This window comes from Panicum hallii, chromosome 8, assembly GCF_002211085.1.
Source record: "Panicum hallii strain FIL2 chromosome 8, PHallii_v3.1, whole genome shotgun sequence".
Classification (NCBI taxonomy): domain Eukaryota; kingdom Viridiplantae; phylum Streptophyta; class Magnoliopsida; order Poales; family Poaceae; genus Panicum; species Panicum hallii.
In genome coordinates, this window is record NC_038049.1 from 31,758,021 (window position 1) to 31,774,348 (window position 16,328).

The 16,328-nt window shown below is 45.3% G+C and overlaps 1 protein-coding gene across 1 annotated transcript; it reads right to left on the bottom strand.

Annotated features, from left to right (window-relative positions):
- Positions 1-330: 330 nt before the first annotated feature.
- On the bottom strand, positions 331-4,714 carry LOC112903031 (protein LAZY 1). The gene is made up of 5 exons (XM_025972236.1): positions 4,526-4,714; positions 4,031-4,103; positions 2,072-2,940; positions 850-1,117; positions 331-604 (listed from the first exon to the last, which is right to left on the bottom strand). Exons 1-5 carry the CDS (start codon positions 4,529-4,531, stop codon positions 585-587), a joined length of 1,236 nt encoding a protein of 411 aa, XP_025828021.1. The 5' UTR covers positions 4,532-4,714; the 3' UTR covers positions 331-584.
- Between the last annotated feature and the right edge of the window lie 11,614 nt (positions 4,715-16,328).

Consider the following 16,328-nt stretch of genomic DNA (forward strand, 5'->3'; position numbering starts at 1 on the left):
ATATACCATTCAGAATCTTGCACACACAATTCACTGAACATTGGATCTAATGTTCCCCTGCCTGGTCTAATTCATCGTGCACACAAGCAAATGTCCAAACGGTGATTATATAAAAAGGTCCTAAACAGGGCCACAAGAATAATACATATATAAACTACATCCAGCCTATTGAGGAAAATGACAAGTGTTGCTAGGCCCATCCCTGTCACTGGATCTTCCTCTACAATCAGGCCACCAACAAGAGTTCAAGAAGCAGCATGATGAGGGGGGGCCAAGTGCCCAATGCAAGGCCCCCCACATGCACCCACAGAGGGCTATCAACTAGTAGCATCCATAATACAGCAATCACATCTTGATGCAAACCATACATTAAGTTCATACATTCACAGTCCTTTTCCCCTTTATAGACTGACACATACAACTCATTCAGGTAATATGATGAACAAACATTTAAGGATTTTGTAGGAGGCAAGCACATAAACATAAGTACACAACATGCTCAATATACTCACTATGCTTGATTCTTTTTTTGAGGAAACACTATGGTTGATATTGACCAGCCAACAGATCCTGACTTTCTCTCTCTATAACTCCAGCACCAAATCTGCATCCAGCCAGAGAGAAGAGATGTTCAGTCAGTGCAGTACAAGGCAGGCTGCATCAGATACAGTAAAAACGAGAATTGATAGCTCCTGAAGATTCTTTGCCAATAACAGGATGGAAGTCTCCCTATCAAGTCTGCATTTTGTGACTGCAAATTATTGGTGGGATTAGGATGACATGCTGTGTTGTCGTTGCAAGGTCTATGGATCGGGAGTTCGAGACGTGGACGGATCAACATGCACTCACATTCAGCGTCGGTCCTGATCCAGTGGCCGCTCTTGCTGCCGTTGAGCTCGTCGTCGTCAATAGGAGAAGCAGCGCCACCGAAGGAAGCGCGGTTGGCGCAGCAGCCGAACCCCGGGGTGCGCTGCTCCTTGCGGCACCTGAGCTTGGGTGACAACGGCACGGGGTCATCGGCGCCGCCACTGCTGCCACGCTTGCGGCTCTTCTTGGTCGGGCTCCTCGCCAGCGCCGTGCTCTCAGGGTACACTTTCCTGTGGAAGATTTGAAGGATCTGCAAATGAGCAAAATGCTTCCTTTTTCAGAACTATTGAGTGCCCGGCATTCTCATCATTTTGCAGAAATCAACAAAAAAATAAAACCGGCTAATACATTTCAGAATGGCATGCACCAATTATATGGACTGTGAATCGAGTTGTATCTGCAAAAGATTCTTCAAATAATTGTCAATAAAAAAGTTCTTCAGAGCCTATCTTATAGGGACTTATGTATGATACATGTACAGCATCACTATAGAGAAAGAGGCAAAGGTTCAATGATAAAGATCTCATGGAGCAGTCTAATTGTTCAATTGGAGGCTAAGGATAACATGACAAGTGCAATGAGCCATAAAGATAGCACTGGACAGGAGATTGCAAACAAAACGCCGTGTCAACTCGCTACCCCCACTCCTAACAACAACTTGACTCCTAGCTGGTGTGCCAGATCTGTAACATAAGTCGACGTTTCATCAAAAGATTGTCGATTTGGATATGACAGCTCGATCGAGCTCTAGAAAAATCTCTCTTGCCCACTTCCTGTTTTGGACATTGACATAGTTTCAACATGCACTTGATTGAAAATACAAAAAAAAAAAGTACTGCTGCGAATGAAATAATGGCTAATTCCATTTAAAAAGAAATGGCCACCTAGTTGGGGTAAAAAGGACCTCAAGCAGGGGTGTCTGCGGGTCTGAACTAGTTTGGTAGTGAAACTACTAATATTTCTATGAAAAATATAAAGCATCCTTATGTTTTAGTTGCAAGCTTTGGATAAAACTCACTTAAAAGACAATGAAGCATGTATTATGCAAACGAGTAGGATATTCACGTCAGTTGATTTATTTGATAAAAACTGCAACTATTTGGCCCAAACCAAACAGGCACAATGTTTATCAAGATTTTGAATCAAGTAAGAAAAATGAAAAGAAAAGGTTGAACCAAAAACTTGAGAAAAATTGATCATATACCTTCTGAAACTTGCTCTTGGTCACAGCTGCACTCGCCGGCGCTCCTTCACCACCGGCGACTTTTCCATCCTTCACTCTCCTCTTCTTCATTATCTTGTGGCCGCCGCCGCCTTCTTTCCCTGCTTTCCCGTCCACCCTTTCTCCACCGGCGGCTCCATCCCCGCAGTCCTCGCCTTCCTCGACGGCGACGAGCGCCACCTTCTCGTCGGCAAAGCGCGTGCGCATGAACAGCTCGCCGAGCGAGGTGCGCCGGCCGCCGTTGCTGTCCCGCGGCTGCTCCAGGCGCGACTCGGCGTCGCTCACCGGGGAGCCGAAAAGGAAGCCCTGCAGCGGGCAGTCCACGCCCATGGCGAAGCTCACCCGCGCCGACGCCACCAGGTCGCTGGCGGTGCCGCTGTTGCGGCCGCCGAGGACCTTCTCCAGCTCGGCGCTCACCACCATGAGGTCGTCCTCCGTGGTGGTGTCGTCGTCCTTCTCGGCGATGGCCTCGACCGCGGCGACAGCCTTCTCGACGACGACCGCGGCCTCTGTCGGCGGCGGCGGAGGGTAGGTGAAAGTGGGCGTGACGGCGCCGCCGTCGACGTCGTCTTCCTCATCCACGTTGTCATCTTTGTCGTCAGAGTCGGATTCGGCATCAACCACGTCGACGTCGTACTCATCGTCGTCTGCGTCTGTAGGGACCGCGACAGCAGCGATGCCTAGAGTGCCAATGGTGAGGAGACCGCTGCCGCCGAAGGTGAAGAGGTCGGCTGACGGCGGCGATGGATGGTTGGTGGTGAAGGCATCGTCGGCGAAGTATTCGTTGGCCGAGGAGAGGAAGGTGACGGGGTCCGGCGAGGCCAGCCCGGTGATGCAGTTGCAGGTCCCACCTGCAGTGACACAGTGAATTAAGTTGTGTTTGCTACATTTTTCTTTTACAAAAAGCACTTAATTGATGTCTTAGAAATTAGAAATAGATGAGTTTGAAAAAATAAGAAAATGTTCCCAACGAGAAATTCTGAGGAGGCAGTAAGACAAAGTGTTCAACCAAATAAAAGTTTCCAATCTAAATGTTCTTATTCAATTCGCGTGTTCAAGTTGGAAATATCATCTACATGGCAAAAAGGAAAATAATTTCCCTCGAGGAAAACCATTGCCATCTATGGTCTGTATGCTGAAAAAGTAGAAGCGCGATATGCAAATTTGGCTCGAATTTCTTCGAAAAAAGAACAAATTTGAATCAGGTCACTGTAATGTCACAAGGTAAAAATTCGTCATTTGGATTGATTATTTTGTACATTTAGCATATTTGTGTTGGCTTTACCTATAAAGATTCTAAATATCTGAACTTTAAACACCATGACGACCATGATATGCTGAATTTTTCCAGATCAAACTAAAACAAAAATATAAACATGTGATCTCTGATCAAAAAATGATGAAAATCAAGCAATACGTATACATATCATTCCCAGGATACCTTCGTATAGGACAATGTTGCTATAAAGAAATATTATCTAGAATATGATAGGGTTCCTGCTAGCGCTGCAAATTGTTGAGCTAGGCTTAAGCTGGAAAGGAATGGCATGTGCCATGTCCAGTCCAACTTGACAAACAACTAGGATTTTAGGGATCCATACTGTTCAAACTTAGCATTCTGAAATTACAGCATACGATGTGGATCCCAGCAGGAGTGTATTTTGCATGCACATGTGCCTGTTTGTCAGTGACAGTCCATTACAATATGGTAAAACTAGCTTGTCCATATTGTGGCCCATACAGTCCTAGACTCCTATGTACTATGTTGTTAGATTACTATCTGATAGATCAGCATGGAAAGGCTACTTTCATTTCTCTTCTACCTCTTTTTGTTTGGGAGGACAGAAGCCCTTTTTTCTGGTCGAGTTAGAATTGTATGCACAAGCAGAAAGAGGTGCTAGAAATGAAGAAATCAAATAGAGAGAAGCCAGAACGATGTACCTCCACCGTTGTTGAAATCTTTGAACACATCATTACTATTCTGTCGTAATTTCCGGTGCATCCACCCCAGGAGCTGATCATCACATGCATAAAGAATATCAAAAGAGGGTAATTCTATTGCCATTTACTAATCTGATGTTTCTCTAACAACACTATAATGCTGCCGTCAGATTATACAGAGTTTGATGTTGTCGTAGTGTGTCAGTAGCAAATGAAACTTGAACTGTAAATTCAGAGGTTGTTCTCCTATAGATCGGTGAGGACAATTACAGAAGAACAGATACTTAAAAGTAGCTATAGGCTTATAGGTTCATTGATCCGCTGTCTATGTATCCAAAAGCCACCACAAGCACCAACTGAAGAGAGAACCCATATTCATGGAAGAAGAAATTACTAATTCTCAAAGAAAAATCATAGTTCAAGAACCACAATCGGATAATCAGGCAAGAACGAAATAGCCGGAAGATGGTAACGAAGAGCAAGGTAGGGACTGACCTTCATCTTGGAGAGGCTTGTCTAAGCCGGGAGCAGGAGCTGGACGAGGCATTAATAGAAGATGAAGAGGGAAGCTGCCAGAGGCAGAACAGGCGGACTGCAGCTGCAGGAGTGATCCATCAGTCGGCAGATCAGAACATGGAGAAGGCTACAAATGGTCGAGTAGGGGGAAGGTCCCATGTAAGCCACCGCAACCTGCACAACCCTACTTTGTAGTCTTGTGTATGACTTCTCAAAATAAATTCGTACGTGCTTGTTTTTTTCAAACCAAAAAACTTAACATACTGGGGTTATTTGGTTTGAGGAATCAGACAACTTTACTGAACAAGATGTACGTGTCTCATCTCCCATAAACAAAAATAAATATGTAGTGGAAGTAAGAAATATTTTTAATTGTACCAAATTTGAAGATAATCTCGTAATAAAGGTTCATAACAACGACGGCTAATTTGGTGCCTAAAACCAAACAGCCTTTGTAATGACTCCGTTGGGTAGTTTGGTACAAACTCCACAAGAGCATGTCTTGCGTACTGCAACCTCTCTGTCCGTGGTCACTTCACACCTTCAAATCAGCAGGTGTGCGCAGCGGTACTCCTTTACTTTCCTGCTTGCTTTTCTTCATCTGATTAATCATTCGTCACTCATTTAACAAAAGCAATTGGTAGCTAGGCCCCGTTTAGATTGCAAAAAATTTGCAACACTGCCACTGTAGCGCTTTCGTTTGTATTTGACAAATTTTATCTAATCATAGACTAACTAGATTCAAAAGATTCGTCTCGTAATGTACAATTAAACTGTGCAATTAGTTATTTTTTTACATACATTTACTGCTCCATGCATGTGTCCCAAAATTGATGTGATGGAGAGATAGTGTAAAAAGTTGGAATTTGGAGGTGATCTAAACAAGGCCCTAGTAACGTGTACTCGCAAATTCAATAGGATCTAGCCGTACAAATACCTTTACAATGAATGTGAGATGGTGAGTGAACAACTGAACTGAGAGCATCAAGAAAACTAGAGCTAAATCAACGGATCCTCCGTGAGTATATTGTGGACAGATATGTCGCAACAAAAAACAGCTGAGGAAAATAGCCATTGAGCTATCCTGAACGCCAATAAGCTTTTAGCGAATATCGATGGGTAAAAGTGGCATGGTGGACTCATGTAACGACCGACACGACACGATGTATATATTACCGAGTCAAAATTAGGTATTTGTATACATGCCAATCGTACTATTAAATTGAAGTACTTCATTAATTGATGTTAAAATTATCAACAGTTGTTTCTATGATCGAAACTGTGGTTTAAACAGAATACAATTTCACCCTAATAATCACAAAAGAGTGACGTGTTTTCCCTTTCCAAAATCAACAAGATACCATACACTAGAAAAGGGTTGTAAAGTACAACATTGGAGGGAAATTAGTCAGTTTTGATTCCCAGATAATTGTGAGGGGAGTCTGGTGTTTAACATCAATGACAAGTCAATGAATCAAACCACTCCACTATCGTGTAGTTGTCAAGATTGCGTCCCTCTGTTGCTAAATATAAGGATTTCTGAGTTTATCTAAAGTCAAACTATTCAATTGACCAAAATTTTAAGTAATAGTTTTAACATATACCCCACCAAATAAGTAAATCAACTAAGAATATAATATGAGGGAAAAGCTCTATTTGACACTGCGAAAATTGAGGCTTTCTTATTTGGTATGAAAATTTCAACTTCCTTATTTAGTGATAGGATGAATTTTCATTCTTTCTTTGACACTCCCATCCATTCCATTAATTAACTCACATGTACAATAACACATGGAACACTCCCATCCATTCCGTTAATTAACTCACATGTACTGTAACACATGGATCCCCCCTCCCCCCTCTCTCCCTCCTATTTTCTTGATAACTAAAACCTTCAAATTACCTCAAAATTTTATGAAACGTTTTTTAGTGATATAAGAAATAGAGTGAACCCATTTTGCATAAAAACACATAAGTGGCATTTAAAAGTTTAAACTTAAAATTCACAAAATAGGCTACTTTTGAAGTACAATACAGATTTTTAAGTCACAAAAATACTTTTTGAAAATTAAGAAAAAATAAACAATATTCCTATTGTGGAATGAAGTAATTATAAACCTCATATATACATAGAGAGTTTAGAAGTTCTTTCACAAAAAACTTTGAAGTTCTTTTCATAAAAAATAAAATTTTGAAATAACATCAAAATTCTCTAAGTAACTTATGGTAAAAAATGGTTTTCAAATTTTTTCATCCCTTGGTAGGAATATTAGGAATCTTCCACAATTTTTGGAAAGCAATCTTTTGCTCTAAAAATTCTCATAATCAAGCGGAGCCTATTTTGGTGAGTTTTAGTTTTAAGATTTCTAATGCTACATATGTGTTTTTATACAAAATGAGTTCACCTACATATATGACTTTTTGAGGTGATTTGGACATTCACTTATCAAGAAAGATAGCGGAGAATTCATAGGTAATTGTTCACCCCAGTTAACTGATAGAATGGATTGAAGTGGCAAATAAGGAAAATAAAATTTGCTAGTGATAAATAAGGAAGTCTATAATTTTTCAATATCAAATAGGAAAGTTTCCATAGCACCAATAATATCCGTGAGCCATGCACCGAGAGGGAGGATAACAGGTCGACACCTAATGGGAGGGGACTCCACATCACGGCCTTTGTCACTGCCGCCCGCCTGCCACACATCGTTGAGGAGAGCGGCGGGTTGGGGGTTGCACAACTAGAAGGGATAGATGCTCGCAATATTATTCTGTTGCTTAAATGGTGTCAGTTTAGAACGGGTGGGGATGAGGGTTAAATATATCTTGTAGTAATGCTTTAAAATCTTCAACCTAGTTTAGAATCTAGTCACGGTTTTGACAATCTATATCTATCTTGTTACGTCTCATTGTTAATCTGGTTGGTACGTCTTTATTTGGACATTTCCTTTTGATCAAGGATCGTCCGTGGTACCGGCATCATACGTGTGGACGCATAGACAAAGAGATCTGGGTACGGCACCATGTTTATTTGTGCCCCCAAAGTCAATATATCACATGTATTCCTGTTCCCATATTCCTGTGTGGGTACGGTATATGCAGACAGCCGGGTATGGCCTCCTTGGCCGCCCGGGCACTGAGCTGATCGAGAAAGAGGCTCGGGGGCCCACCATCTACCAAATTAACTAGCGATAATATGCGTTCTCTAGAACATGGCCAGTGGGCAAATTATTGGCCATCCTGTTTTGAGGATACACGGTGATCGATCGATCTGTCGATGTATGCCTGTGCAAGTGTAAACTAATAGTAACACATGTAGATGTGATCACTGGATTCATTCAGATCGATTTACAGGTCGAGTGACTGCACATATGCATGGTGCCTATATATAGAGAGCTATTAAAGGTAGCACTCACACTACAATTAAACAGTGTGCACGCAAGGTCTCGTGTGTTGTGTTGTGTTGTGTTGTGTAATTAGGCTCTAATTAAGGTGGTTAGAGTCTAATCAAGTTGTTTTCTAAAAGAACAACAAACCTAGCTAAGCAATTCCGCAGACAGTCGGTTCATATTTTTCCTAATAATAATAGTGGAATTGTCTTCTCGATTAGATGTTTGATTCAATCATCACATGTGTGGATCCCGCCCTCGCGCCGGATCCGGTCAAGAAGCCCAGGGGCATGCATGAAGCTTCGAGCAAATTAAAAGTACAATAATAAAGTCCAAAAACGAAAAGAGATAAAAGGTAAAAAAAATTGAAATGATATTCGGCAATCCACAGTTGCAGTTAGGATATGGAAGTGGCACTTGAGTGTCCATCATGCTCTTTTTTTTAACACGTCTCATTGCTAGAAAAAGTCTGATCAGTACCGGGTCAAATGTGAGGGGGATCGATGCAGTCGGATCAAGGGTGATGCCCTATCGGCGTACGTACACGGTACACCGGTACGTACAGTACCCACGTCCCTTGTTTTGAGCCGCGGGCGTGCGGGTACGGGTGGCAAGATGGCAGGAGTAGCAGTGGGCGAGAGATTAGAGTATGACCGTCACAGAGCATGGGAAAGTGCGGAGAGATATCATCAGGTTGCACCTTTTAGGAACCAGCAGCATGCAGGGATGCATTATTCTCCATAGCAGGAGTATCTATGGCCATGCAGCCCGAGGCCCGGCGGCCCGGCACGTAGCCTGCTTTTTTGACCCAGCTCGAGCACGGCCTGGCCCAGGCTGCCTCGGCCCTGTAATGCCCGTATTTTTATCTTATTTAAATTGCATTACCAATTCCTTATTTAAAAATCTTTTAAAGCTTTTCCGCCGCTTGAGCTCCCGAAGTCCACCTCCCGATTTTCCGCCGTTCCGACATCGCGCAGTCTCTTCCTCTTTTTCCGCGGAGCCGCCCATCCCTTTTCCTTTTCCACTAGCCCCATCGTCCCGTTACATCACCATCGTATCGCGGTCGACCACGTGCGCCTGCCCGGCCATGATCGTCGGTGCCGCGCGCGTGTCCCCTCTTTTCTTTTCTCATATTTTGTTCAAATCCATTTTATTTCTCTCTTCTAACTTTTTTCCCAGACTTTTTTTTGCGCTGGCTTCCTCTTTCTTTTTCTCCCCTGTGCTGCCTGCTGTCTGCTCGAGCTGTAGCCCGCTCCTTGCGCGCACGCGCGGGCAAGCGCACGACCCGCCGCTGCCCCCGTTGCTGGCTGTGCACGCGCGCTCGCATCACGCCGCCCGCGTCACGCCACGGCCGCCGCGGCCGCTGCGTGCCTGCTGCCCGTGCACGCCAAGCCGGCATGCGGCCCGCTACTACGCTAGCCTGTCTCCGTCCCGTCCCCTCACCCTCGCAGCTTGCGTCTAATCCCCGAGCATCACGGCCGCCATTAATGGCGAGGCTCCTGTACTACCCGTGACCCTCCCATACCGGCCATCTCCCCTCTTCCTCTCAGCCTATAAATCAGACCCCAAGCCGCCCCTCACTCCACCCACACCGCCCCAGAACCTCCCCTCCTCTACCTCACGCTGCAGCTCGCCGCCGCCGCTCACCATTGCCGGCCACCACCCATCTCCGTGGACAGCCCTCCGTAGACCGTCTCCGCACGAGGTGAGAGCCGGAATCGGACCCCCTCGGCCTCCTCTCTATTTTTCCCTCCTCCCCGGGCGTTGCCATGCACCAGGGGGCCGGCGCCCATGGCCTGGCCGCCCCCTCCCCTCCTACCATTCCCCTCCCCCTCCTGTTCTGTCTTGAGGGAGAAGAAAGGTAGACTTGTGCATAACCCCCTCCACTTTTCCTCCTTATGCAGTCCGCAGCCCTCCATTTCATGCGACATTATATTCTAAATCGATTCCAAACTCCACCACCCATCAAATATTCTCTCCAAGTCTCAGGATCCACATCCGACAAATATAATAGTCTTCTCTATTTTTTTTAATCGAAGCTCTCTATTTTCCTCTTTTTTTAAGCTCATCGGCGAACTTTATTTTTATTGTGTGATTGTTTGTGTGTTGTAGCCGACGGTGTGACCGAGGAGGAGCAGGACCTTGAGCCGGAGCCCGAAGACCCCTACCTCGAGGAGGAGCTTCCGGAAGGCTTTGAGGACGGCAAGTCCAATCCCATCCTTTGATACATATTTATCCCAGTTTTATAAACACAACCTATTGGCCTGTTACAAAAATGCATTATTGCAAGACATGGTTGGATAGCCACCCCTTGATTGCTATGACGATTCCTTGATGACCTATATTAATGTCTATATAGGGTTTGCTCTGCTGGACGTTAACTACTGCTAGAGATGCTTGCTAGAGATGCTTAGGACCTTTTATTCCCTTTATTATATTTTAATCATGACCACAACGCACTTTATCAAAAATAAAGGTGTGAGTGTTATAAAAGATAAAATGGGATTTTGAAAAAATAAAAGAAGGATATAATCTGATGAGATGGACGGTGTTTCCTGTGTGAAATGCCACGGGTAAGCTTGCACCTTTGTGGTTGAGCATGGTTGGGAGATGTCCGTCTTGTCAATGTAAGGATGAACTGAGGTGTCATTTTGCCTAACCCACTTATCTTACAACCACTCGACCGTTGTGTGGGAACCGCCTTAGCATAAACCCCACTAGTTGTTCTGCTAGCCAAAAGGAGAGCTGGTGAGCAATGGGAGATCATGGAGAAGGAATACGATCTGTGTGAGTTATGTCCCGGTTATGACTTTATTGATAGGTTATTAACCCCATGGTTGCTTCCGTGTTGGCTAGTTAGATTTAGCTAAGGTAGGTAATGGCTTTGTTAGGATCCGCAGTGACACTAAGGTGTTCGTAGTGCGATATCCTACTTGTGGGTAAAGTGTACAACCTCTGCAGAGTGTAAAATCTATTCGAATAGCCGTGTCCACGGTATTGGACGAGTTACAGCATGGTCACTTCAATAGATATTTTGGGATGGTTGGTTTGGTGGCGTGAGTTGTTTTGAAAGTGTCCGGCAGTTGTGCCGTGAGCTACTGTGGATATGGAATCCGGTAGCATTAAAACTTGGATCCTTTATGTTGGATCAACCCCACTTATTATTCGAATACTACAGAAATATTTTGAGAAAACTCTTTTATTAAGTGAACCCTTGCATGTGTAAAACCTCGCTTTATTGCAAATGAACCCTAGCCTTACCCTTGATATATCCTGTGCATGATCTTTATTATCCCCCTCCGTGGGTGTGGTTGGATTTGTTGAGTACGTATGTACTCACTCTTGCCTAGTTTTTATAGAGGAGGATCCGAACTTCGTTCCTGAAGACGTCAAGTAGGTCGCCGTCCTGCACCCAACCTTGCCTGTAGTTCAGGGTCTCCACAGGAAGCTTACCATGGGGCAAGACTCTGATGTTATCTTAGATTTCATTGGCACTTTAGTTTGGCTTGTAGTCCTTATGTTTTCCCTCTTGATAGTGGCGCTTCGGTACCCGCTACCTCGACGGTTTGTACGATAATGAACCATCTGATGTAATAAATGTGTTATCAGCCTCCTGGAACTGATATTTGTATCATATTTAGTCACCTCGGATGAGGGGACGCTTCAGGCCCGGAGTAGCAGGCCGTGCCTGGCCTGACCCCAGGCATGCGTGCTAGCCCGGCACGGTCCAGCCTACAACGGCAGGCCTGGTAGGGGCCCGGCCAAAAACCCCACAGCAGCCCAACCCACCCAACGGATCCCGCAGCCCCCACTCATATATATGGCGCGGCCAACTCCTCCCCCCGAAACCCTAAACCTAAATCATTTCCCACCCGCTGGCTGCCGCGCCGCTCTAGTCTCCTCTCTCGTCTCGGCTCTCCTCGTCGGCTCGTCCTCTGGTGGGTGGTGGCATCCGTCCCCGACTTTGGTAACCTTAATCCGCCCGCCGCTGCCGCTGGCCCGCCGCTCCCCCATCTCCCCCTGAGTCTTCTGATCCCCTCCCTTCTCCCTCTCCCTCCCTCTCCTCTCGCTCTCACTGTGCCTATGTGAGTTTGTCTCCCCGTTCGTCCCTCCTCTGCCGCTCGCCGTGCTTGCTAATCCGTGCATCGTTGTGATTCCTCTAGGTGGGCCTCGTCTTCTTCGACACCGGGCTCCGATTGCGCAGGTATGAACCCTAATCCTAACCCTCGTAAACCTGAGTTCTAGCTTGATCTCTCTCTAATCTGTTCTGTTCCTCCTCCTCCTTCATTTCCTTGTGCAGGTTGGTAGTCGATGCGTTATCCTCTAGCTGTGGCATAGGGCGAGCAAGGCCCGCGCGCACCATTGAGGAATGGGGCTGGAGAGTCCTCTGCGGTCGAGGGCGCCATGGCCAAAGACGATGTCGTCTATCCGATCATCGGCAATGACGACCTGATCGCGGCAGGGCTGCCCCCCGAGGATGACGACGACACCCGTGAGGACGCTGTTGCGTTGTTGGGTATCGCTGTCGGTAGAAACTCTATTGTTGTTCTTTCTGGTGTTTACTTCTCATTAATGTGAGATTGCTTCTCATTTGCATGCATGTGAAAAAGATCAGAAGCTGTTGTATATCCTATGAAGCTTAAATTCCTTAAATACTGGCAGGATATACCTCTGTTGTATTTGTATGCATTCATTCTTGATCCTAGAGCTAAGATGAGAGGTTTCATTAATGTTCTGCAATTACTTGCTGAGTTCACTGGTTCTGAGTACGGTTCATATTACGCTAAGGTGAAAAGTGAAATATATAAGCTGTTTAACAAATATGAGAACAAATTTGGTGCAGCTAGGTCTCAAAGGGCTGCACAAACATCAAACCATATAGGTAAGAAAAAACATGCATGGGGAAGAATCTTTGGAGGCGGTGGAACAGGTGTTGTTGGTCCTTCCCCTGCCTTTGCCCCCATTTCATCTTCATATGCTTCTGCATCTATTGTTTGTGAGCTCTCAGTTTATTTGGACACTGACAATGTCACTGCTTATGAGGATAATTTTGACATACTTCTCTGGTGACATGACCATAAACTAACATATCCAATCCTATCTATAATATCTAGAGATATTATGGCAGTTCCTGTATCTACTATCTCTTCATAATCTTGTTTCAGTTTGACAGGCAGGATAATTGAAGAGCGGCGACGATGCCTGTTGCCTGAAATCGTGGAGATGCTGACCTGAATAAAGGATTGGGAGCTAGGAGAAAGAAGGGAACCACACTCTGTGGACAACCAAGATTTGGAAGACTCGTTCAAAAATTTGTATCTTGATGGAGAGTAATCTGGAGCTGCTGGTGCTTAGTGTTAGTGAGAGACTGAGAGGGTGTAAAGAGAGTGATTTGTATCTGTCATTTGTGAGATTTTTGAACAATAGTTTGTAATGTAACTTGTAAGACTTAATTTAGAGGTGGTTGCACTCTTTTTTCCTTTCTAGGGTTTCTTACAAGGGTAAGTTTTACCTAAAAAAGTTTTTAACGAGACAGCATTGCACAAACAGCTCATTTATCTTAATTCTGTTGTCTCCCTAGTGCTTTTGATTTTTTTTGGATTTGGAGTTTGCATATGTTGTTGACTTGGTCAGTTTTTTCCTAAGTTTTGACTTGTGAATGAATTAATTGTATCTGTGCAACTTTTCTATAAATGAAACTATGAAAATCGCCAACTATTAGATGAGAGGATTCTTTTAGACCGTGGGCTGGCACGGCCCGTAAACTTGGCCGTGCTTTCTGGGCCGGCACAGCACGAAAAACAGCTCGTAGTGCCGTGCTTGGGTCAAAGGCTGAGCCCGTGGGCCGGAAAGGCATGGCCCGGGAGGCACGACGTGCCGTGCGGGCCCGACCTCATTCGGGCCGTGCCTAGCCCATGCCCGCACCAGGCCAGCCCGTTGGCCATCTATAACAGGAGCAGCATCAATTCTTCGCTGCCACATATACAGGGCATGGAAAGTCAGTAAAATTTACTTCAACTGCTGAATGGACAAACAATCATTTACTCCTTCGTTTCAAGTTGTTTTAGCAAATTAGATATACAGTTTTTCTACGTACCTAGAGATAGTGTATACTTACGTGCATAGTAAAAAAATTATTTTTCTAGATTCACTAAATGGATCTACAATTTAGAACCAAGAGAGTAAGTATTTTATATATATAGGATCTACGGCTGGGCTGCTAAAATGATCCTAGTTCATAGATCACCTGGGCTGCTAGAAGAAGAAGATGGGTTTTTTCCCCCTTGCAGTGTTTAAACGTACTGGCAGCTCAGCCCGACCGGAGCCCAGCCAAAATTGTTGGGCCGATCTGCCGAATGGGCGGGCTTGGGCAGCGATTTTCAGCCCAAAACAAAATAGACACTCTTCATGTCGGTCCTGAGCACGGCTAAAAGGAGCTGGTCCAATCATCTCATGGCCAACGGCCTGAAAGAAAATGCGCTTTTCTACTGGCCCGCCCGATAAATGCTTATGTGTTTTTCGGGGTTGGAAAACTTTGTACTGCCGCAAATTTTCTTCTTTTATTTGGAACATCTTTCTTTTTATCCCGCCCATGCAAGGGGCGCTGTTCCTACGACTGGGATGCGAACCATCACAGCCCACGAAGCCCATGACGAGCTCGAGCTCGTCCCCGCCGTTGGGCACCTCCTTTGTCTCCAGCGGCTCTTGCTGCCAGATACGCCACCACCCGCTGGTGCCGCCCGGCTACCACCGCCGGCCTTCGACCCCATAGCCTTCTTCTTGCACACGCCGTCAGCTACCGCCCACCGGTGGTCCAGCTCCGCCCCGCCAGCGGCACTCCCACGCTGTCTCGCCTTCGCAGCCGGCCTAACTGCCACCACCGCTGTTGCCCCCGACCTCCGTTCTATAGCCGCTGGCCATGGAGCCGCCCCCATCCCGAAAACCCGAAATCTTAAAACCACCACCTCGACCACCAACTTGACCGGCGGCGACCTCGGCGGCCGCTCCTCCCTCTTCCCATCCTTCGCCGATCCCCCACCTCCCACCCCTCACCGGTCCCCCACCTCCCACCACTCACCGGCTGGCATCACGAAGAGGAAGAAGGGTCACACGCGCGCTTTTGCAACAGATCCACTCCCACCCGCGCGCGTGACCCTTAACATTTGGGCATGCAAGTGCCGGGAGGTGCGGTTTTGGCCGGCAGGCATGTTCGGAAACACACGGACACACGTAAAGAAAGAATTAATTGTTGGATGCAACGCCGCAACATATTTGCCATTTTGCCGTGCTTCTCTGAACTTTGAAGAAAGGCATAGCATCCGACTAATTGGTGATATCTGGTACTGTTAGATAGGGAGTTTGTACTGCATATTGTAGGCATTAACACGCATGTTGCCGGCTGGGCTTTGCAGTTTGTTCAGTGTTACTATGCCAGTACTCAATTCAATTGCTAGTTTTTTTAAAAACAGGTACAGACGCAAACGCTCATGTATACGCACGCATAATTACGCGCAAAACTACCTCTAGGAGCACCTTCGAGAGACAAAGCCGACTGATCCTCGAGATTGATGAAATCACCACAGACACCTTGCTGTCGACGGGCATATCGCCTACCACTGAAAGAATAGTGCTGGTTAAATCTTAAAATAAATCGAGAAAAATATGATCACCCGTGCTGAGTCGAGGACTCGAACCTGGATGGATAGATCTGCTGCAAGTAGAATTACCAGCTGAACTACGCTCTGTTCGTAATTCAATTACTAGTTACTGCTGCACAAATTCAATTTTGGCATATGAGTTGTCTTCCTCACTATCAATTTGTTTTCACAGCAGTGAATTTTTCCTATGATCGCTATATAGTATGTACTATTAATTATCACCTGTACATGGTACTGATTCAAAGTTTACTTCTATTGATCGATTTTTAAACATCTAAACATGAGTAATGGGCCATATTTTTAGGGTGGGCCATGGCCCACAGGGACCACTATGCAGCTCCACCCCTGTCCCCTGATAACATCCTAGGAAAAATTCAGGGATCTAAAATATATATTTTAAATGTTTAGGGATCTGGATGATATCTTGAGAAAAGTTTAAGGGTTAAAAATGCATTTTGAGAGTTCGAGAATCTAGACAACACCAAGAAAAAAAAGATCACTTATATGTTTTTACTCTCATTTATCATTGGTCAAAACTAGAACAGCTAGTACACAAAGTACTCGGATGCCACAGCCCAGGTGTTATTTGTTTGTGCGATTGATGGGAATATACAAGAAATATGTAGTTTGTCGAACCACGGTTCAATAAATGATACACAGTATACTTATCAAATCATGAAACTGGTGAACCCGTGAGGCCGTGACCTCACTCGTTTGGTCGCCGATCCTGCTTTT